The sequence below is a fragment of the Polypterus senegalus genome, chromosome 14 (assembly GCF_016835505.1).
Source record: "Polypterus senegalus isolate Bchr_013 chromosome 14, ASM1683550v1, whole genome shotgun sequence".
Taxonomy (NCBI): Eukaryota; Metazoa; Chordata; class Cladistia; order Polypteriformes; family Polypteridae; genus Polypterus; species Polypterus senegalus.
In genome coordinates, this window is record NC_053167.1 from 142,056,138 (window position 1) to 142,080,935 (window position 24,798).

Genomic DNA, 24,798 nt, shown 5'->3' on the forward strand with positions numbered 1-24,798 from the left:
GTGGATACCAAAACATTTGGAATTGCAACAATTTTCTGGGAGAAATGGGGCATTTTCTGAGAAAATTCCAGGGGTGCCGATAATTTTGGCCACGACTGTACATCCAGATAGAGTCTGTAATCCACAGTGCTTGTAGTTGTAATCCAGCTGAGTGTGATTTGTACAGACAAATACAGACTGATGATCGCAATCTCTTTGGTGTCTTTTTGGCTCCTTTTTAGAGAGGCTGCTTAATTAACCATCTTCATAGCAAACTCTGTGACTTCCAAATCTGCCCAATGGTCTAATATTGTGTTGGCTGCTGGGAGTTGTAACAACGACATTTATTTCTTTCGCACATTTTCATACAAATGGTGTAGCTCAAAGATAAGAAATAAGAGAAACCTAAAAACAAAATTAGGCAAAACTAAGTAACAAAGAATAAAGTAAGGTCTGTAAAAACAAAAAAAAAAAAGAAAAACGGACAAAGGACTGGAGGAAAAAAAATAAAACAACATCTGCAGGGGTTCCAAGGCCACAAGACCGCCCGGCCAGCCCCCACTGCTTAAGTAGTGCGGCTGCACTCTTGTGAGTCTTTTTTTGTTAAAGTTTGGGGTTGTCTTAGTATTTTGAAGTTTTAAAGCTTTTAATTTATAAAGCCAGATAATCCAAAGGAAAAAAAGCCAAACTTGTAACGAAAGATCCGCTTTTAACCTTAACATAGCGAGTGGGAGGTCCCTGCAGCAGTGATGTCAGGGTGTCCCCGCCTCCTAGGGCTCCACCTATAAAATACACGTAATGGCGGCACAATTACAAAATCGTAGAGAAACCTAACAAATTACATTCAATTAAAAAAAACAACAGCAACAAGAATAAAAGAGAAAATATACGTCAAGCTAGACTGAGCAGGAGCTACACAGGTTTATCTTCGCTAAATTTCTGGTAATTGAGGAAAAAAATGGTTTAATGTTGCTAACAGACTATTTATCCCTTCTTTTTTTCTTCTTTTTCTTTCTTCCCTAATTCTGTCTGCATCACTCAAGACGCAGTTTGGCCGTCGATGGACCAAGATCGCTAAGCTGATTGGAAGCCGAACGGTCCTGCAGGTCAAGAGCTACGCCCGGCAGTACTTCCGAAACAAGGTTGGCATTGGCAGACTCCTGGGTGCTGTTGTGTGAAACGTCTGGAAGCCTGGCAGTGCAGCGCAGTTGGGTAAAGTAGATTGGTGGCTTCTAAACCAGCTTTACCGAATTGCTGTTGACAAAGCTGATGTGCCAAACTCTTATAATTAACACACTCGCACACTACATATACCTCACAGGACTGGGTGATATGGCCTAAAAAGTAAAAGGTCAGATTTGTTTCACACCTACACCCGATTTATGATTTAACTCTTTCAGGGCTGATGTCGACTTTTGTCAAAAGAAGGAGTTGACGATGGTAGTCAACTGTAAACGGTGACAAAACCAACTGTTATGTTGGACTCTCGTTGCAAGAAGGAAAGTTTTATATTCATTGGTTTTACCGAGATTCCCTGCGCTCACGTGAGTAGCAAGGCGCACACAACGGCAAAAATGGCACTGACATCTGGCGAGAGATGAAAGCGAATGCGAAAAGCAAATTACTCTGTGGACAATGTCTCGCCTATCATCTCTGAACTGGACTATGACTTGTCGGACTCAGATTTTGATACAAGTGATCGAAAACGAATGTGAGGATCCAGCTTCAGCTGATCGGTCCCCAGCTAGTTGTGGTACTGACAATGTTTGCCAGGGAGGACTGCCACTTCACAATGACAAGAGGTAGAATCCAGATTGTAATGCACTGCGACCGTGACTGCCACTACTGCTGTCCCAGCCACGTGAAGATAGCCTGGCAGCAAGCCTGCCGTTCATTCTTGGAAACTGGCAGCCACAGCATGCAGCAACAGATGTTTTATGTTGATTTCTGTTTGAAAGCATAATTTTTTGGAAAAACTATTCAGCCCTCAAAGAGTTAAATTGATTTGTTTTTTTTTTGCTGTATAAATATATATTTTTTTAATTTTTTTTTTCAAATAAGTTTCGTTTTAAAATAAAGAAAATGTTTAAGAATAACGCACACATTCCATGATGGCCGTTTCATTTGTACAAAAAGGCATGTAGAGGACGTGACCGTAGCACTGGAATCGTTTCTTGTATGCCGCTCAATGGCCACTCGCTGCTCATAGTTGTAAGCAGATACAAAAGATGAGTTCCTCAAGTTAACAAATTAGAACAAATAAGTCAACAGTGCCTCTTGTAAATAATATCCTCTATCCCTGAAGAAAAGACTTTTCTAAACAAAATGTTTGTATCTGGAAAATAACAAAATCAAACATAAGGTGCGTTTAACATCATTTAAAGTTTTTTTGTAACTGGTATTTTGCAAGGAATGCCAGCCTCTCTACTGCCTGTGGCTTGAGGCCAGCTCTGAGGTGTGTTACATTGCGGCCCTAACACTAACCCCTCTCTGGTGCCAGGTCCGGATGTTCACTGGCAAACTTAAGATGGGCCTTCTTGAGCAGGGGGGGCCTTGCAGGCGCTGCAAAATTTCAATCTTGGTGACTGTGGTCCCAAGTGCCGTCAGATCATTAACAAGCTCCCCCCGTGTAGTTTTGGGCTGATCTCTCACCTTACTTATGATCATCCTCGCCCCATGAGGCAAGATCTTACATCATCATTTTATATTCCTTCCATTTCTGAATAATCACACCAACAGGTGTCACCTACTCACCAACTTTCTTGATGCCCTTTCCAGCCTTGTCTCTGACGTCCTTTGACAACTCTTTGGTGTTGCCCGTGGTGGTGGAGAGGGTGGAATGGAAGAAATTGATTCTATGGAAAGGTGTGCTTTATACATTGTGACAGATAGAGGACGCTGTCGTCCCCTTGAACCATCAGACCAGATGCCAGACACCAGTTAAAAGTCCAATAATAATATTTCTTTGAACTATAATGTGCACAAAGCACCCTCCACTCCACAATACTCATATACAGTAACCAATAATCACTACAATAACCAATCCTCCTACACCCAGACGCGTTGCCACCCTTCCTCCCGACTCGGCTCAACCCTGGGATCTCCCACAGTCCTTTTTATAGTCCTTGGACAAAGAGAGAAACACTTCCGGGTCAGATAAAAACTCCTTTTCTTCAACCCGGAAGCACATAATTTCTTCTCTCCATGTGACTAGGACACACTTCCGGGTTGTAGGGAAAACAATCGTTGTTCCTCCATGCAGCGCCTTCTAGCAGCCCCCGTGGTATCCACCAGGGCTGTGGATAAAAACTCCATTGTCCATAATGCCCTGCTGGCATTCGGGGCACCTCCATGCTGCAGAGAGGGCTATATCTGGCAGCCTGGGGTTATTGGCCGATGACTGGCGGCCATATATCACAACACATAACAAGTGGATATCAGGAGTATCTGGAATTGATTGATTGATTGATTGTAATGTGTGTGCCTAGTGGGCACACATCTAATCTGTGAGAGCCAGAATTCTGGCTGGGGTGTAGTGGGATCAAAATACTTATTTCTCCCAATGACATACAAATCAATTCATAACTTTTCTGTCATGTGTTTTTCTGGATATTCTGTCTCTCTCCATTAAAATGAAACTACCATAAACATTACAGACTGTTCATTTGTTTGTAAGTGCGCAAACTTACAAATTCAGCAGGGGTTCAAATAGATATTCTCCCTCTGTAACTGAATACTGACAAACGCAGTGAACCATTGAATGCTAAATGTCGTTTAGCTGCTTTCTTGCTTGCTGGTAAGTAACCTCTGAATATTAAAATGTGCAGTTTAATGGAGCCCTGACTGTCAAGAGGCTTCTAATGTCACCTGCCAGTATGACTCTCTGATGCCCTTCATAACAGGAACTGCGCTACTCATAGTTTAATGTTTGCTTAGCTTATTGTCTACTCTTGGCATCTATAGGTTTGCTCCAAATGATGATATTTCATTGTACTCAGCAGTGCCAATAAATGTATGTTGCTCTTGCAGGCAAAATCGGCTTTAATACCCAAACAGAACAGTAGCTTGGAGGTCCCCCAAGATGTTGAGAGAGAACTGCCAGACACGCAGCTGAACATGGTTCGGATTGAGAGGCTGTCGGATGATGAAGAAGTTGACATTACGGATGACAGTGATGGAGGTGGTAGCCAGCAAGCGGATAAAGTTAATGATGCCAGTTTGAAGATGGCTGATGCAGTCGGCCAGAAGGATGGCGAGGAGTCCCAGCTACTGAAAGGTCTGAGCTCTTCATCTGGAGAAGCTGAATTTCCTGACTTCAGTCCACCATGTGTCGAAGAGAAGTCTGTAGTAGAGGAGCCTGGCCTTGACTGTCTGTCTGTCCCCACCACCACCAGTGGGCATCTGGAATATAAGGTGTACCCAGCACCCAGTCCTGTGAGGTCGGAAAATGAGCAGACGTACAAGACTGAAGAAGCAGATAACAATCTTGGGAGTGAATCAGGTAAGGCCTGCAGCATCTGTCGGCATCGGATTCAATTCTGTGTTTTTGTTGTTTTTTTGCATTTTTTTAATTTCATTAAAATCAAATAACTTTCCATACAAACAAGTCAAGTTTTACAAAACAAGGTCAGAAACAAATCAATGCCCACCCATGAGAAAGAGAGCTAGGCCAGCAGAGTAAAACTTTAAACTAGTAAAATTAACGAGATAAATGAATAAAAATAAATAGAATAAAAAAGGAGGAGAGAGAATCTGCTTCCTCAATTGAAATGCTTACTTTATAATGTTATTGATTAAGTCGAGCCAGGTTTTGAAAAAGTTTTATACAGATCCTCTAAGTGCGAATTTGATGTTTTCTGATTTCAAACAGTATATGACATCAGTTTCCCACTGACTTAAAAGAGGTGGGCTAGGATTCTTCCAGTTGAGTGAGACAAGTCTACGTGCCAATGAGGCCATTACAGTTTGTTTGTCCTTTAAGCTCATCTGTGAGCCCACCAAACACAGCTGTTCGTGGATTAGGAGGCTGTTTGGTATACAGTAGTTTGATTCATGCACAAATGTTCAGGTCAAACCCAAATTTCTCCAATGTAGTGAAAAGGTAGTTCCATTCAGTCCTATCGAAAGCTCTTTCTGCATCCAACGATAATAAAATCTCCAGGGTGTTAGACTTTGTGGATGAATATATCACATTAAAAAGGTGTTGAAGATTGGAAGCGAAGTGTCTGCCTTTAATAAATCCAGTTGGTCTTGTGATATTACCGAAAGAAGCACTTTCTCCATCCTTCTAGCTATGATTTTTGAAAGTATTTTAACATCATTATTCAAAAGTGAGATTGGTCTGTATGATGCACATTGTAATAAGTCCTTATTTTGTTTTGGAAAAACGGTGATTAATGCTTGGCGAAAAGTTTGAGGAAGTTTGATTGTCTCTACTTTCTGTAAATGTTGCTAATAGGAGGGGAGTTAGCTGAGCGGAGAATTTCTTATAAAATTCTGCAGGATAGCCATCAGGGCCTGCTGCTTTACCACCTTGAAGTGACTTTATAGCATCTAGTAATTCTGATAACGCCAGAGGTTTATCCAGTTCCTCCGCACTAAAAGTGTCTATTTGTCATATCTGTAATGTATCCAGAAATTCATTAGTTTGTGTATTGTCTTCTTTAAACTCAGTAGTATATAAGGATTTATAGGAGTCTACCGTATATACTTTCTTATAAGTCCTGTCTTGAAACCTGAAGAATCGTTCATAAAATCAGACCCCGACTTATAGGCCTGTTCAAAACGACTTATAGGCCTGTTCAAAAATGTGACATCTAATTTTTTTATTTTTTTTATTTTTACATCTTCTTGCTTTCTGCAATCTCGCACCAGTTTCTCAGACTCTTCGGATTTTGTTGCAGCAGCGCAGTTACCAATTTCTTTCGCCACTTCAATGACTTTTCATTTAAAACCAGCCTCATATTTTCTTCTGATCGAACGCTCCATCAAAGATAAGGGACGCTCTTAAGATAAAGGTGTATGAGGGTGTGAGATGCAAACACAAATCAGTGTTTTGGGAATTGTTTGGATATTACCGTGTGGTCACGTAGGCACAATAAAGACAGACAGAGAGGTTATAGAGCACATTGCCGCACCCACTTGGAACAAAAAGGCAGTGTGCTCCGTGGTTTCTCTCTCAGGTGTGTGTTAGCAGATCGTAATCTCTTGGACCAATAGCGTGAGTTTTCCGCATTCGACTTTTACGGCCGACATTATAAAATACCGGAAATTTATACAGTAAAATCAAGTCCCGACTTATCTCGCGGGAGAACTTATCCGCGAGTATATACGGTATTCTAGTAATTTCGTTGATTAGCTCTGATACCTTCTTGGTTTCCAATTTATTTCTGTGGGTAAGAGATGAGGTAATTTGTCCTCTTAAGAAGAGACCTCTGAGGATGTGTTTGCCTCAGAAAAAGACATTGATTTGCTTGAATATAAATTCAGTACAGTTCTCGTCTGCTAATAAAAGTGGATTAAGATGCCATCTGCGAGAGGAGTATGTGGGGCATAGTGATTTGAGCTCCATGATCGAAGGGGCGTGGTCGGAGATAACAATAGCGTCGTACTTACAAGGTTTAATTGTAGGCAAGAAATTGTCTATAAAAAATAATCAATTCTTGAGTATCAATGATGCACTGGTGAGTAGAAGGAATATGCTCTTGAGTTTGGGTTTAGAAATCTCCAGGGCTCTGATAAGTTGTGATCAGTTACAAACTGTGTAATTGTCTTTGCAGTGTTAGATGTCATCGCCCCTGTGGCAGGAGGCCTAGCTAGGTCTGGATTTAAAACACAATTAAAGTCCCCAGCCATTGTAATTTTATGAGTGTTCACATTGGGAATGGATGTAAATACGTTTTGGTTGAAGTCCCTATCATCCACATTGGGTGTGTAGATATTTATCAAAATCACTTAACAGTTAAATAATTCTGTTTGTTTCTGTGCAGCACCCTTCATTGAGTGTGAGCGTGGAAAGATGTAACAAGTTCACAGGTAAAATAAAATTACAAGCTGAACAAAGTGCTAATGGCATAATGCACACACATAAAGACACGGATCAGTTTAAGCACTTAGTGAAACGAAGCGGTTCCAAGCCAATTGACATAAATGGAGCCTAACAATGTCTGTCTGTCAATGTTATTAATTTGATTTGGCCAGTTGGTAGTGGAGGACTGAGAAGTATTAATTGAGAAAATGAACCTCTGGGTGGGATTCACAGTTCGTTATAGCAGACACAGTAATAGTTCTGAAAACCTCGGCCAAGTGGCTGCCCACCTCCTTCCCTCTTGGCCATTCTATGTTATATGTTTGTGCTGAGCCCTCTAAAATAACGACTGAATCTTTAAATCCATTACTTTGATATTTATAAAGTCGTGTATTGTTGCTCAGGTGTTGTTCAGTCATTGGAGTCGAGCAACTAAGCCTGTCACTCCATGTTGCACTGTATGTTTAATTTGAGTGTGACAAATAAAATGTGATTTGGTTCGCTCTTTGTAGACGATGTGGTCCTGCTGGCTTCATCAGATTGTGACTGCAAACGCGCACTGCGGTGGTCTTGAAGCACTTCCAAGTCAGATGTCAGATTTCTCAGCCTGAGCGGGTGGAGTGCCCTATCCAGGTTGAGGTTGAGAGGCTGCCAGGCAGATCGGAGCTACGTCATGCCACTATTGTACCGGTCGGTCAGTCTTAGTGAAGAGAGAGTTGAGCTGAAAGGCAAAGCTCTCGATATACTGGTTAATCTTTGGCCACCAGCTTTGCGTAGTGAATTAAAGAGGTGGCAGAAACGAGTACCCCTTCATAGGGTGTTGTCAGGGCTCAGGTGAGGAGTGCATATGTCCTCGAGGAACTCAGAAGTTGATCAATAGGAGCCCGTTGATGTGGTTTGGGAGGCGTTTCTGGCTTCTCCAATCATGGGGAGACCCTGGAGCAGACCCGGGACACACAGGAGAGACTAGAACTCTTTCTGCTGGCCTGGAGAAGTTGGAAGAGGTGGCAGGGAAAGGGGACGTCTGGGCATCTTTCTGTAGACTGCTGCCCCCGTGACCCGGACCCAGAGAAGTGGCAGAAAGGGGAAGGGGATGATTAGATGGACAACCTGACTAAAAGCCGCCATTTTGTTGTGCCTCTTAACCTTAACATCTCCAAAACACGACAATGATATTGACATGATTTTTAATTAAAATAAATTTGAAACAACTGCATAACAAGAAAACAATATTTCGGGTTGTTTATATTGGACAGAATAATTATTGAAAAATGTTAAATATTTAAGGGTTTTGAATAAGTTTGAGATTTTTACATTTGCTGCTGAATAACTATCCGTTCATTCTTTTTTCTTTTTTTTTTGAATGTGATGAACATAAAAGATCTTATTCAGTGAGTCTCTAGGGTCAATAATGTGCTAGCAAATGACCGATTTGTGACGAGATCCGTGCTTGAGCTTGGAGTAACAAAAGTCTTTTGAGACGCTGGAAGTCAGTGGGTCTCATCTCTTTTTATTTTATTTCCATAAGTAACGTACATTTTATTGCTCTTCTGGGTGAAGCTGGGCACATACAGAATGTATAAGGGGCTCCACCAGCCTCTCCCAGAGATGGCACGGGCTTGAACATGTGATAAGTTGTTGTCATCTCTCTAGCTCTTTGGAATGATTTACTGCTTTTTAGCTGGCGCCCTTGTCAAGGGACCATAAAACCTGATGGACGGCCTTTGTTAGCCTGAGAGGATCCGGGGATCTGCTGAAAGAATAAATAAAATAAAATAGAAGAGAATGCCTTTATTGTCACTATACACATTTACAATGAGATTAAATGCATAAATAAATAAAAATATCAGACAGGACTGAATTGTTTGGAGATGGTGGAGTAGAACATTTGTAATGTAGACAGAAGTGCGTTTAAAAAATAATCTTCATTAATGGCCTAAAAAAATGACCTGCTGCACAATAATCATTATCAAGAAGCTTGAACGACTTGACAGTAATCTGAGTTAGAACATTAGAACACTCGAGACGAGAACAGGCCATTCAACCCAACAAAGCTCGCCAATCCTCTCCACTCATTTCCTCCAAGAAAACATCAAGGTGAGTTTTGAAAGTCCCTAAAGTCTTACTGTCCACCACACTACTTGTTCTCTTATTCCAAGTGTCTATTGTTCTTTGTGTTAAGAAAAACTTCCTAATGTTTGTGCGAAATTTACCCTTAACAAGGTTCCAACTGTGTCCCCGTGTTCTTGATGAACTCATTTTAAATCCACTACACTAAATACCTTCATAATTATAAAACACTTCAATCAGGTTACCTCTTAATCTTCTTTTGCTTAATCGGTAAAGCAGGGGTGCCCAATGCGTCGATCGTGAACGAACGGTAGATCGCAAAGGTAGTGCAGGTAGATCGCATTGCATTCAAAAAAAATTTTTTTTAAACGTTAGTCTATATATCCTCCCTATGGCATTTGCCACTTGATTGACTTACAGGACAGCCAGTCTGAGATCTGTTCTCTTCTAACACACTGGTCATCCCGCACACACGATCAAAAGTAGCTCGCAAGCCGAAAAAGTGTGGGCACCCCTGATGTAAAGGCTCAGCTCTTTTAATCTTTCCTCATAACTCATCCCCTGTAGCCCTGGAATCAGCCTAGTCGCTCTTCTCTGGACTTTTTCTAGTGCTGTTATGTCTGGTGGGCCCAAAACTGCACACAGGACTCCAGATGAGGCCTCACCAGTGTGGTATAAAGCCTGAGCAGAACCTCCTGTGACTTGTACTCCACACGTCAATTAACAATAATAATAATAATTTCTTTTGCATTTATACAGCGCTTTTCTCACTACTCAAAGCACTCAACAATTGCAGGTTAAGGGCCTTGCTCAAGGGCCCAACTGAGCAGAGTCCCTATTGGCATTTACGGGATTCGAACCGGCAACCTTCCCGATTGTCAGTGCAGATCCCTAGCCTCACAGCCACCACTCATTCTGTTAGCCTTCTTCATGGCTTCTGAACACTGTCTGTAAGTCGATAGCTTGGAGTCCACTACGACTCCTAAATCCTTCTCATAAGGTGGACTCCTGATTTTCCGACCGCCCATTGTGTATTCAAACTTCACATTTTTAATTCCTATGTGTAATTCTTTACATTTACTGACATTAAATTTCATCGTCCACAAATCTGCCCAAGCCTGTCTGCTGTCCAAGTCCTTCTGTGATGATATAACAGATTACAAATTATCTGCTAATCCACCTATCTTGGTATCATCAGCAAACTTAACCAGCTTGTTACTTGTATTCCTATCTAAATCATTTATAGATATTAAAAATGGCAGCGGCCCCAGCACTGCCCCCAGCTGGTCACCACTCTTAACATCGGCCAATTCCAATGAGGTTCCTCACAACATCACCCTCTACTTCCTGTGTCTGAGCGAATTCTGTACCCATCTAAAAACATTACCCTGAACTGCCACCTCTTTTAATTTGATGCCCAACCTCTCATGTGGCATCTCATCAAATGCTTTCTGAAAATCAAGATCAATCATCTCATCTGCTCCACTCTGGTCGTCTCCTATTGTTGAGTCCTCATAGAATTCCAACATGTTAGTAAAACACGACCTCCCTCTTCTGAACCCACGCTGACTGTCCTGTCCTTGCCAGGTGTTGCTCAATCTTATCCTTAATAATTCTTCCCATTAATTTTCCTGTGATGCATGTTAAGGTTACTGGCCTATACAGGTGCTGGTCATAAAATTAGAATATCATGACAAAGTTGATTTATTAACTGAATAAATAATTACTAAACAGTAATTCCATTCAAAAGTGAAACTTGTATATTAGATTCATGTATTACACACAGACTGATGTGTTTCAAATGTTTATTTCTTTACTTTTGATAATTATAACTGACAACTAATGAAAGTCCCAAATTCAGTATCTCGGAAAATTAGAATATTGTGAAAAGGTTGAATATTGAAGACACCTGGTGCCACACTCACTCTAATCAGCTAATGAACTCCAAAGCCTTTCAATGGTCTCTCAGTCGAGTTCTGTAGGCTACACAATCATGGGGAAGAAGTCAGAAGTGTTGTCCAAAAGACGACCATTGACACCTGGCACAAGGAGGGCAAGACACAAAAGGTCATTGCTAAAGAGGCTGGCTGTTCACAGAGCTCTGTGTCCAAGCACATTAATAGAGAGGCGAAGGGAAGGACAAGATGTGGTAGAAAAAAGTGGACAAGCAGTAGGGATAACCGCTTGTACCCTGGAGAGGATTGTGAAACAAAACTGTGGGGGAGATTCACAAAGAGTGGACTGCAGCTGGAGTCAGTGCTTCAAGAACCACCAGGCACAGACGTATGCAAGACATGGGCTTCAGCTGTCACATTCCTCATGTCAAGCCACTCTTCAACAAGAGACAGCGTCAGAAGTGTCTCCACTGGACTGCTGCTGTGTGGTCCAAAGTTATGTTCTCTGATGAAAGTAAATTTGGCGTTTCCTTTGGAAATCAAGGTCCCAGAGTCTGGAGGAAGAGAGGAGAGGCACAGAATCCACGTTGCTTGAGGTCCAGTGTAAAGTTTCCACAGTCAGTGATGGTTTGGGGTGCCATGTCATCTGCTGGTGTGTTTTCTGAGGTCCAAGGTCAACGCGGCCGTCTACCAGGAAGTTTTAGAGCACTTCATGCTTCCTGCTGCTGATGAACTTTATGGAGATGCAGATTTCATTTTCCAACAGGACCTGGCACCTGCACAAAGTGCCAAAGCTACCAGTACCTGGTTTAAGGACCATGGTATCCCTGTTCTTGATTGACCAGCAAACTCGCCTGACCTCAACCCCATAGAAAATCTATTGTGAAGAGGAAGATGCAATACGCCAGACCCAACAATTCAGAAGAGCTGAAGGCCACAATCAGAGCAACATGGGCTCTCATAACACCTGAGCAGTGCCACAGACTGAGCGACTCCATGCCACGCCGCATTGCTGCAGTAATCCATCTGTCCTGCTTTACATTTTTAAACCTGGTCCACTGCTCCTCGACTGTCTCCACATTTAAAAGCTTATCCCAGTCTATCCTCCTTCGACTTTGTCACATCTGCTCAAAATTAGCCCTACCAAAGTTCAACTTTACAATTTTAGTCTTTACATTTGCACTCTTACAAAATACTGAGAATTGTATTACATTATGGTCATGTGACCCTAGTGGTCCAATCACTTCTACACCCTCAATTGTATCCTGATTATTACAGAATACTAAATCCAGACAGGCTTCACCCCGTGTTGCTGCTCTAACATGCTGTGTTAAAAACCGGTCACTGATTACTTCTAAAAACTCCTGCTGTTTTGCTCCTCCATCTGCAAGATTATCCCAGTTAATATTTGGATCATTAAAGTCCCCCATGACTATAATATCCCCCTGTAAACTTGCCTTATTATTGTCTGAATTGGGTGGTCTATAACACACTCCTAAAATAAGACCTCTTTCCCTAATATTTTCCAGGTGAAGCCACACGTCCTCACTAAGATGTGGCTCATCATCCAACTCAAGAGGACTTATATTTAAATTCTGTTTGGCATAAACACCAACCCCGCCTCCTTTTCTGTTCTGTCTATGCTTCCTAAAAAAGTGTATCCCTCTATGTTACACTCATCCCCATCTTTATTTAGCCAGGTTTCTGTTATTGCTATAATATCATAATTATGCTCTGTTACATACAACTCCAAGTCACTTACCTTATATTACATATCTGTATCATGTGATCATCAGTCCAGTTCTTAGTATTTACCTATCCTGGGCGATCCTAAAGGCATCACTTGTATGGTAGGGTTAGCTGAAGATGGCACAACCAGATCTCCTGTCTGTGTTATTATTTCTCTGCCATGCTTGAGGCACTGAGGGCATTGTAGTGTCTGGTAGGAAACTAAAGGGCTTCTTTTTTACTTTTCACACACAGATGAAGCCACTGAACATCAACCTTTTGATGAGACCCTAGAGGAAGAGGAGATTCTCAAGCCTCCCGAGAAAGAAATTGAAATGGATCCGGAAACCATCACTGAAGAAGAGAAGCAGGCAATTCCTGAGTTTTTTGAGGGACGGCCCTCCAAAACGCCAGAGCGTTACCTCAGAATCCGGAATTACATCCTGGAACAATGGTAAGGACCTCGGGAATGAGTGTAGAGCACTTGAAAAATGTTGGGTACTACAATATGCACTTTTGAATGTGAGTGTGTGTGTGTGCTTGTTGTGTTTATTTATCTATATATATATATATATATATACACACACACATATATACACACAGGGTGACACAGAAAAATGGGAACTTTTGGAAAAACCCAATAAAAATAGAAGAAATCCAACAAAAAATTTTTATGTAACAGCAAATGAACCACTACAACTTGCCTTTTAAGAGACAGTAATCCAAATTATCAATGTCTGAAAATTACGTCTGGTAGATGGCGTCCTCCTGTACGTATGCATTCCTCCAATCTGCTGTTGAGGTTCCCCATTGATCGCTGTAACATCTCAGCTGGGATACCACGAATTTCGTCTTGAATTCTTTGTTTCAGTTCATTCAGTGTCCTTGGCCGAGTCGTGTAGACCCGACTGTTAAGGTAGCCCCACAAGAGAAAATCACAAACGGACAAATCTGGTGATCTTGAGGTCCAGGGAATATCACCAAATATTGAGATGACACGGTTACCGAACAATTCTTGCACAGCTGCCATTGATTGCCTTGCAATTGATTACTAAATTACTAAATAGCGAGATTGTTTACAGCTCAAGGTCCCTGTTCTGCAGTGCTGTCAACTGTACATGGCTGCCACTACGCATTTCAAAAGTTCCTGTTTTTCTGTGTCACCCTGTATAATATCTATCTATGTACAGTATATATATATATATATATATATATATATATATATATATATATACATATATAATCTATGTCTATGTATTTATACATATCTATACACACACACTAGGGGCCTCGCCCATCATAATCCTCTACCCCAGCCCCCAAACCACCTCCTCCTCCTTTTACCTCCTCTTTGCTAGATCAGTCGATGGCTTGCTGTTGCTCCCATGCCGTGTGTCACTTTGAACGTTTTAAAGTCACTGCCTTGTCTCTCTTCTCCCCCAGAATTCCTGAAACACTATTTGATCTCTCTTACGTTATTTCACTTTGTGTCTCTGCCACTCACATATGTGGATTTCACTTTGGGAAGAAACACTACTTTTCCCTGATGGCAACTCGAAGTAGACCATCTACAAGTCTCTGACTTCAACAATATATTCGATCTCTTTTTGTTATGTTATTTCGCAGAGTGATAATTTCCGTTTGTTTGTGCTAATGTGATCTTTTCATTTAATTTTTTAAGACTTTTGAATTTTCGTACTTCCATTATCTCTAACTGCTCTGCATGTGTATCACGGGACCTGCTTCCAAAGGTTGTCGCAGGATGTGAAGGTGTCTCTGTATCTCTTTAAAAGAACGCGTCTCGTTGCAGGAAAAAGTCTCATCTCAATTTTTATTTTATATAATATATATATATATATATATATATATATATATATATATATATATATATATATATATATATATATATATATATACAGTGGGATGCAAAAGTTTGGGCAACCTTGTTAATAGTCATTATTTTCCTGTATAAATCGTTGGTTGTTACGATAAAAAATGTCAGTTAAATATATCATATAGGAGACACACACAGTGATATTTGAGAAGTGAAATGAAGTTTATTGGATTTACAGAAAGTGTGCAATAATTGTTCAAACAAAATCAGGCAGGTGCATAAATTTGGGCACCACAAAAAGAAATGAAATCAATATTTAGTAGATCCGCCTTTTGCAGAAATTCCAGCCTCTAAACGCTTCCTGTAGGTTCCAATGAGAGTCTGGATTGTGGTTGAAGGTATTTTGGACCATTCCTCTTTACAAAACATCTCTAGTTCATTCAGGTTTGATGGCTTCCGAGCATGGACAGCTCTCTTTAACTCACACCACAGATTTTCAATTCTATTCAGGTCTGGGGACTGAGATGGCCATTCCAGAACGTTGTACTTGTTCCTCTGCATGAATGCCTTAGTGGATTTTGAGCAGTGTTTGTCTTGTTGAAAGATCCAGCCCCGGCGCAGCTTTGTCACTGATTCCTGGACATTGGTCTCCAGAATCTGCTGATACTGAGTGGAATCCATGCGTCCCTCAACTTTGACAAGATTCCCAGTCCCTGCACTGGCCACACAGCCCCACAGCATGATGGAACCACCACCATATTTTACTGTAGGTAGCAGGTGTTTTCTTGGAATGCTGTGTTCTTTTTCCTCCATGCATAACGCCCTTGTTATGCCCAAATAACTCATTTTAGTTTCATCAGTCCACAGCACCTTATTCCAAAATGAAGCTGGCTTGTCCAAATGTGCTTGAGCAGACCTCAAGCGGCTCTGTTTGTGCTTCCTCTGCATCACTCTGCATACAGCATCTCCTTGTGTAAAGTGCTCCGAATGGTTGAACGATGCACAGTGACTCCATCTGCTGCAAGATGATGTTGTAGGTCTTTGGTGCTGGTCTGTGGGTTGACTCTGACTGTTCTCACCATTCGCCGCTTCTGTCTATCCGAAATCTTTCTTGGTCTGCCACTTCAGCCTTAACTTGAACTGAGCCTGTGGTCTTCCATTTCCTCAATATGTTCCTAACTGTGGAAACAGACAGCTTCAATCTCTGGGACAGCTTTCTGTATCCTTCCCCTAAACCATGATGGTGAACAATCTTTGTCTTCAGGTCCTTTGAGAGTTGTTTTGTGACCCCCATGTTGCTACTCTTCAGAGACAATTAAAGGAGGAGGAAACTTACAATTGACCCCTTAAATACTCGGATTCACCTGTGTATGTAGGTCAGGGGTCACTGAGCTTACCAAGCCAATTGAGTTCCAATAATTAGTTCTAAAAGTTTGGGAATCAATAAAATGACAACGGTGCCCAAATTTATGCACCTGCCTGATTTTGTTTGAACAATTATTGCACACTTTCTGTAAATCCAATAAACTTCATTTCACTTCTCAAATATCACTGTGTGTGTCTCCTATATGATATATTTAACTGACATTTTTATCGTAACAACCAACGATTTATACAGGAAAATAATGACTATTAACAAGGTTGCCCAAACTTTTGCATCCCACTGTTTATATATATATATATATATATATAAACAGTATATAGATATATTTATTTATTTATCTATCTATCAGTCATAATATATATATTGTGATATAACCAGGGGGTGTTAGCAAGCCCCAAACACGAACACACACAAAGTCCCGGGTACAAATACAGATGTGTTAATTACACCACGCTCCTTTATGAGTTACAAAAAGCACATAACCACAGGTTTTCTCTCCTCACTATAATTTCTCTCACCACTGCTCTGCCCTCCTCCAGTCAAGTGTTGCCTCTCTACCTCCCAGCTCCAACTCTCCTGGATAAGGGAGTGCAGTCCCTTATATTACAGACCCAGGGGTACTTCTGGTGGCAGAGCAATTGCCCGATGGAAGCAATTCTGGGTCACATGGAAGTCCATTATAACAGGGAGCTTGTCACCCTGCAGCGTGCCTGGACTTCATCCCCCGACATGCTCTGCTGGCTTCCCACTGAGCCCCGATATCCAGGGCTGCTGCCATCTAGCATGCTTGGCAAGTAAAAACCCCCCAGCGACATTTCTTTTTATTGGGCAGTCCGTCCCTGCTTTTCCATGCTTCATTCCGGGTCTGATCCTTTCTACCACACCGGCCAGAATGTCTATATGCCTGTTAGGTGTCTCTCGTTCGGGCAAGGAGCCATCCCCTCTACTGGCAAGGATGCCCGCCCAGCCCATGTGGCATCTACAATCTATATATAAATGTGTGTGTGTGTATATCTCTCTATTATATAAATAAATCCTGGGACAAGACGAGACTTTTTAGTCTGGGACTAGAGGTTGCTTTTTCAGAGAGATACTTTCAAGTCCCGTGAGACAAGTCTTTCATGCCAAGAGATTTAACCAGGCCCGGGGCTGGAAGTAAAAGACAAAGAGTAGATGACAAAGTAGAACGTAGTAAAGAATTCAAAAACGTTGGCGCGATACACATGCAGAGTAGGTTAGAGATAATGAAAGTACTAAAATTTGAAAGTCTCAAAAAACTGATAGTAAAGATCGCATTGGCGCAAACAAACGGAAATTATTACTCGGTGAAATAACGGAACAGCGAAAAGAGATGGAATATATTGTTCGGATTTAATATTTAAGTTGGAGACTTGTAGATCGTCTAATACTTATTAAAAGATTCCAAAAACGTTTCCGCGGTATTAAATCCTGAGAGATGGAGACGTTTGCCATTAGATTCTTTCCAGTCACGCCATACTTACAGCTATTTTCAAACATGGCCGCGGTCATCTAACCTCTCAATCGGGTGAATGCTTTTGTCAGACACACCTTCTGCGCTCTCAGCTCTTATAAATTTTATCAGAACAATAATTTTATACGTTCTAGATGACACGTCAACGACTAAGCAAGGAAGAAAGAGCAGAGAGAAACATTTGAGAAAGTCATTTGATTTTTTAGAAAGAAACGATATTCACTCACGGGCAGCGATACGTTGGATTGTCACGATGCAAGTCCAAGATAGCATTGAATTTTGATTCTGTGTTTGAAGAAAAGTTCATTCCAAATATTGTTTTTACTAAAGTTTTAAAGTAAAATGAAAATATTGCTTATGTAACAATCTCTTCAAATTGTATATCCGGTTAACCAAACTTGGGGACGGGTGAGCGAAGTGAGCAGTGGGCAGAGCCCCCTAGTATATCTATCTATCTATCTATCTATCTATCTATCTATCTATCTATCTATCTATCTATCTATCTATCTATCTATCTATCTATCTATCTATCTATCTATCTATCTATCTATCTATCTATCTCTACTCATGCTGTGTATTTTTTGTGTGTCTTCTTGGTATTGTCAGTTACGTATTCTGAGGTAACCTGCAAACATCTGAAAAATCTCAAAATCCATCCGCCTTGATATTACAAACCGGATTCCAAAAAATTTGGGACACTATACAAATCGTGAATAAAAACTAAATGCGATGATGTGGAGGTGCCAACTTCTAATATTTTATTCAGAATAGAACATAAATTCTGGAACAAAAGTTTAAACTTAGAAAATGTATCATTTTAAGGGAAAAATATGTTGATTCAGAATTTCATGGTGTCAACAAATCCCAAAAAAGTTGGGACAAGGCCATTTTCACCACTGTGTGGCATCTCCCCTTCTTCTTACAACACTCAACAGACGTCTGGGGACCGAGGAGACCAGTTTCTCAAGTTTAGAAATAGGAATGCTCTCCCATTCTTGTCTAATACAGGCCTCTAACTGTTCAATCGTCTTGGGCCTTCTTTGTCGCACCTTCCTCTTTATGATGCGCCAAATGTTCTCTATAGGTGAAAGATCTGGACTGCAGACTGGCCATTTCAGTACCGGATCCTTCTCCTACGCAGCCATGATGTTGTGATTGATGCAGAATGTGGTCTGGCATTATCTTGTTGAAAAATGCAGGGTCTTCCCTGAAAGAGATGACGTCTGGATGGGAGCATATGTTGTTCTAGAACCTGAATATATTTTTCTGCATTGATGGTGCCTTTCCAGACATGCAAGCTGCCCATGCCACACGCACTCATGCAACCCCATACCATCAGAGATGCAGGCTTCTGAACTGAGCGTTGATAACAACTTGGGTTGTCCTTGTCCTCTTTGGTCCGGATGACATGGCGTCCCAGATTTCCAAAAAGAACTTCGAATCGTGACTCGTCTGACCACAGAACAGTCTTCCATTTTGCCACACTCCATTTTAAATGATCCCTGGCCCAGTGACAACGCCTGAGCTTGTGGATCTTGCTTAGAAATGGCTTCTTCTTTGCACTGTAGAGTTTCAGCTGGCAACGGCGGATGGCACGGTGGATTGTGTTCACTGACAATGGTTTCTGGAAGTATTCCTGAGCCCATTCTGTGATTTCCTTTACAGTAGCATTCCTGTTTGTGGTGCAGTGTCGTTTAAGGGCCCGGAGATCACGGGCATCCAGTATGGTTTTACGGCCTTGACCCTTACGCACAGAGATTGTTCCAGATTCTCTGAATCTTCGGATGATGTTATGCACAGTTGATGATGATAGATGCAAAGTCTTTGCAATTTTTCGCTGGGTAACACCTTTCTGATATTGCTCCACTATCTTTCTGCGCAACATTGTGGGAATTGGTGATCCTCTACCCATCTTGGCTTCTGAGAGACACTGCCACTCTGAGAAGCTCTTTTATACCCAATCATGTTGCCAATTGACCTAATTAGTGTTTATTGGTCTTCCAGCTCTTCTTTATGCTCAAATTTACTTTTTCCAGCCTCTTATTGCTACTTGTCCCAACTTTTTGGGGATTTGTTGACACCGTGAAATTTTGAATCAAAATATTTTTCCTTTAAAATGATACATTTACTCGGATTAAACATTTGATCTGTCATCTACGTTCTATTACAAATAAAATATTGACATTTGCCATCTCCACATCATTGCATTCAGTTTTTATTCACAATTTGTTTAGTGTCCCAACTTTTTTGGAATCCGGTTTGTAATTAAACAATGAGAATCTTCAGGATACGATCCTTTATAAACTTCTTTTAAAGCCGCGTTGATGTGGGACTGTTTCCATTCTTAAATGTTCTGTTTTTCTTGAATCCCTGATACCTCTGTGTTTTCTTTGTAGGAAAAAATGTCACCCTAAATACCTCAATAAGACGTCTGTGAGGCCAGGCCTGAAGAACTGTGGGGATGTCAACTGTATCGGACGGATCCACACCTATTTGGAGCTCGTAGGGGCCATCAACTTTGGATGTGGTGAGTGCTGTGCTGTGTTGATAGCATCTGTTCAATGCATTGGGTGTAGTGTGGCAGCCTCTAGTGCCTAATTGTACAGATTTGAAGTTGCCACCCGGGTCGTCCTATACAGTGCTGTGAAAAAGTAACAAAGTATCGCTGATATCCTCTGTTTTGTATTTTTAACACAAGCAGCGGCGTCAGCCTTGTAGACACAATGCAGTATTTTAGATTGGAGGCCTGTGTGAACACACTCTATCTTTCTGTATTCAACCCCCTACCAGCCATGTGAAAAAGTAATCGCCCCCATAGTTTCCATACTTGGTTACTGCACCTTCAGCAGCGATAATCACAGTGAAATGCTTCTTTTAATTTGACCTCTGCCTTTCAAAAAATGTCAGAATTTTAATTCACTCTTCTTTTCTTTAGTTCCGACACATTAGTGTGTGAGTGTGAACTGCTCATTTCTGCTCATCTCTGTTGGGCTCAGGTCAAGACTCCACTCCAAAAACACCCGAGCCATTTATTGTAGTTGAAGACCACATTTTGGGTCATCATCCCGCTGCAAAATCCCCGTGATGCTTCTGCTTCAGGTCACAGACGGATTCAGTTTCTTTTTTTGTACAACTGCGCTCCTCATGGAGTGCAGGCAAAGTGCGCCGTGACAGTTTCTCAGTTTAAATGCAGTTACAAACTTAAAGTACATAAAGTCACAAAGCACTTTGAAATGGATTCACATGAATGGACTCCAGTCGGTTGTGGACATGCAAACACAGCGGGTAAAGGAGCCCAAAGAAATGTTGGGGTGCCAGCCAGGTCATGTCATTTAAACCGACGTTCATCTTGAGTGAACAAAACAAGCGCTTGAGAGTGCAGAATGAAAAAGAATAAGCAAGTTAAAGAATGGCTTCAACAAATCTGAGGCTCAGTAGAGCAGGTCTCGGCTTTGAAGCTCCAGTCTCAAGCAAGCTCAGGTTGAAATGAGGCACTTTGTCTTCAGGGGGTCGTCCAGGTCTTATAGGGATCCATCAGGAAGGGGTGAAGTGAGGTGTCACTAGATGAGAGAAGAGACGATACGGTTGGTGATGGCGCTCCCTTGTGCTCCGGGGGGGTATTACATATCTCAGATGAGCCCGGAAGGTGATCCTCTGACGTGCAGGTGTGACTCTGTCCATTAATGAATTGTTGAACTATGATCAGCTGACAATAGAAAAGCAGAAAATAAAAAACAGCCAGAAGCATTAATGGGAAAAATAAATTCCATGGGGATCTACAGTCAATGGTAACGGACACGGTCCGCATCCTGGAGACCTCGCCTAACCAGCCACACGTCCCTTCCTGGGTTTTCTAATGAAAAGTCTGTGCTTGGCTGACTAATCTAATGACAGAAATTTCTATTGGTTGATTCCATGGCTCCCAGTATTCTCAGGTGTCTTTTCCAATGGCAGAAGAGCAGTGGTACCAAGTGCCACAGCATGATACCGAGAAGAGAAACAGAATAGAGCAGGATTTGTAACAGTTCATAGTTATTGTAATTGTTAATGTTTCTGTACAAATGACTAACAAACAAAGATGCAATATGCGCAGCTAACAGCAGTTCTTGTCAAAAGGGACATGAGTCTTGAGCTGGGATTTCAAAGCCAAGACTGAAGGGGCATCTCTTATGTAAGCAGACAGATCAGTCCACAGTTCTGGGGCTCTGGACGTCCTACGGTTATTGTATTAATCCTTGGAGTCTTGAGTAGGCCGGTAGTCCACTCCACTCAAAAGTTAACAGTGGGTATAGAACAGAATCCCCCTCTTCGAAATAATCCCATTGTTTTTGCTTTACAGCCTTAAATGAAGACACACAAACCAACATTTTTTCCAGCTTTACTTACTCAATGCCAATCTTTAACATCCAAGTGAAAGATATCATAGCTACAGTAAAAAACAAGAAATCCTGAGATGAATAAAGGACCCCCAAAGTCAATCAGGTGTCAGTGGCCACCATCTCCATTGCGGTTACTGACTGTGATCAGTTGTAATGATTGTGATTAGTGAAGCTGTTCCTGGTCCATTCATTCCCTTGCTTGGTAGTGAAACTGACGGCAAACAATTGACTATGGCTAACATTTGTGGACAGATATCAGGTGGGAGATGGAGACAAAAACATCTCAAAGGCTTTATCAATCTCAGTAAAGTCCATCATAAGGAAGTGTTTGGTGCTACTATGACCCTCCTAACTGGATGGAAGAGCAAGGAGGAGACTGGTAAGAGAGGGTACCAGGAGGCCAGTGGCCACTTTGAAGGAGTTACAGGATTTGATGGCAAATAGTCATTAATGGTGTGCAGGTGACAACAATTTCACAATAGTGGCTTGTTTGGAAAAAGCCACTTCTCAAGAAAGGCCACATGAAGGCTCGTTTGAGCTTTGCCCGAATGCACCTTGAAGATTCTGATGCCAAGTGGAAAAAGGGTCTTATGGTCAGATGAGCCCAAAATCAAACTATTTGACCTCAATACCAAATGGTCCACCAATGCAGCTCACCATCCACAACACACCATACCTACACTAAAGCATGGAGGGGGCAGCATCCTGTTGTGGGGGGCCTGGAACTCTCGTTAGGGTAGAAGGAAAAATGGATGGGGCAAAATCCCGTCAAATTCTGGAGAAAACATGCTACCCTCTGTCATAGAGTTGAAGATGGGCAGGATGTTCACCTTTCAACACGACAAACGACCCGAAGCACACAGCAAAACTGACCACACAGTGGCAAAACAAAGGTGACCAAATCACAGTGACAATCTGTGGAAGGATCTGAAGATAGCAGACCACCAAGCCACCATCCAATGTGACCTAAAGTTAAACTGTAAAGACAAATATTGAGTGGGCTCAGTCTAGATGGGCAAAGCTGATAGAAGAATCAACAGACTCAAGGCTGTCAGCAAAAGGGGGTCACAAAATGCCATGGGGGTGATCCTTTATTAGTCTCAGTAGGTCTTTGTTTTGATTTTTTTATCCTTTTTCTGACCTGGAGCTGTGATGTCTTTCACTTGGACGTTGTAGGTTTCATCGAGTAAATAAAGCTAGGAAGAAATATTAGTGTGTGTGTTTTCATTTAAGGCTGTAAAGCAAAAAAATGGGAATATTTCAAAAGGTGGGATTCTTTTCTATATAATGACCTGGCCCCTACCCTGCCTGTTTGCTGTGTCTCTGTGTAGTAGAATGGTAGATCCCAGTAGACACTGGTATGGGCAAAGCGACTGTCCCAACCGGGCTCAGCCTGGCGTGAGAGAACATCAGCATTGAGTTGTGCAGCCCCGGGATGGTTGTGAACATCAAAAGCAAATGCCTGTAAACTAATAAACCACTGAGTTAGCCGGGCATTTGTCTCCTTCTCTCTGTGGAGCCCCCAATGAGCAGGGTGTGGTCAATGGCCAAGTTATAATGTTCCCTGGATCACCCATTGGGCGACCGTGGCAGCGTTCAGCTTCTAGTTGTTTCTGTGGCAGTGCGAATCTGCGGTGGCCTTGGCAACGGACAAGCAACCCTAAACAGACGCAGCAGTCGAGCTTCTGCATGTCATTCCATTGGGGACGTCTGAGAAGAGTTCAGAAATCTCGGTCTCGCTATCTTAAATGTAAACGTCTACACGTGGAAGTGTGTCAGTCTGTCTGTGTGTCTAGCCTGGAAGTGAGGGGCTACAGCATGACGCTCAATGACAGTGACTCTGTCGCCAAAGTGAAACCGCAGAGAAATCACTTAGCCTACACAAGCGAGGTGAGCACATCAGCAAAACGAAATCTCTGAGGAGAGAGAAACTCACTTAGCCGCTGTGACAGATTAGGGCAGTATCGCTCCCTTGAACCCCTGTCCACGACTCCAGACGCCAGGTAAAAGTCCAAATGTTGACTTTATTTAATCGCCACAGTGCACAAAGCACCTTCTCCTCCACAATACTCATACAATAATCAATAATTGCAATAATAAACAATCCTCCACTCCCACAGTCCTTTTATACACCCTGACCCGGAAGTGTCCCCAATCCCCAGTCTGTGTGATCCTGTATCACTTCCGGGTCAGGTAAAAATTGCTTTTCTTCACCCCGGAAGCCCGTCGCTCTTCCTTTGACGAACTTCCGAGTTATGGAGCACAAATAAGTCTTCGGTCCTCCCTGCAGCTCCCTCTTGCGGCCCCTGTGGTATCCAGCAGGGTCGTGTATAAAAACTACATAGTCCATGACTCCCTGCTGGTCTTCGGGGCCCCTCCATACTGCAGGGAGGGCTCCATCTGCCGGCCTGGGGGTATTGGCCGGGATGACAAGCTGGCCATGTACCACACCGCTAATGCACAAACGATGCGATTGATTGAAGTGCCACAATCCACGGGCTTTATATATGTGGTCCTCATTGAAGCCCGTTGTGTAAGGAGCGTTATCATCTGTGTTCACCATAAAAATACAAGACTACATTTTTTTTCTCTCAGGCATATGTAGGAAACAGAAGAGATTTAAACTTTCACTCCCAGAGGCCGTCATTAAATACATAGGAAAAGTGAGAATTTAACAGGGTTAATTAATTAATGTTTAGTTTTGCCTTTGGCATTGCCAGTAATTAATTAATTTGTTGAAACTCTCACTTTTATTTTCCTCCCCCTTTTGTGTGGGAAGTGGTGCGCTCTGGCTGTCAGACTTACGTCAAGGTAGCTGAAGCCCACTCATTTTAAAAAGCAGAATAATACAATTTATTGGTAAACGCAAGGGTTACCAAATATATCTTTATTCTTAAACCATTACAAAAATATGGACAAGAATTGGCCATTCAGCCCAACAAAGCTCACACACACACACGAACGACGTGCTGGGCGTTTGGATTCCAGGGCAAAATTTGTTTCCATTTTT

The 24,798-nt window shown here is 42.0% G+C and overlaps 1 protein-coding gene across 3 annotated transcripts in view; it reads left to right on the top strand.

Moving 5' to 3' along the window:
* mysm1 (Myb-like, SWIRM and MPN domains 1) overlaps window positions 1-24,798 on the top strand; it is a 116,440-nt gene that overhangs the window by 35,068 nt on the left and 56,574 nt on the right. For all 3 annotated transcript variants that reach the window (XM_039734728.1, XM_039734729.1, XM_039734727.1), the window contains exons 6-9: window positions 1,023-1,121; window positions 4,009-4,480; window positions 12,955-13,153; window positions 19,806-19,936. In XM_039734728.1, coding sequence (XP_039590662.1) covers window positions 1,023-1,121; window positions 4,009-4,480; window positions 12,955-13,153; window positions 19,806-19,936 — 901 coding nt within the window. The remainder of the gene's footprint in view (window positions 1-1,022; window positions 1,122-4,008; window positions 4,481-12,954; window positions 13,154-19,805; window positions 19,937-24,798) is intronic.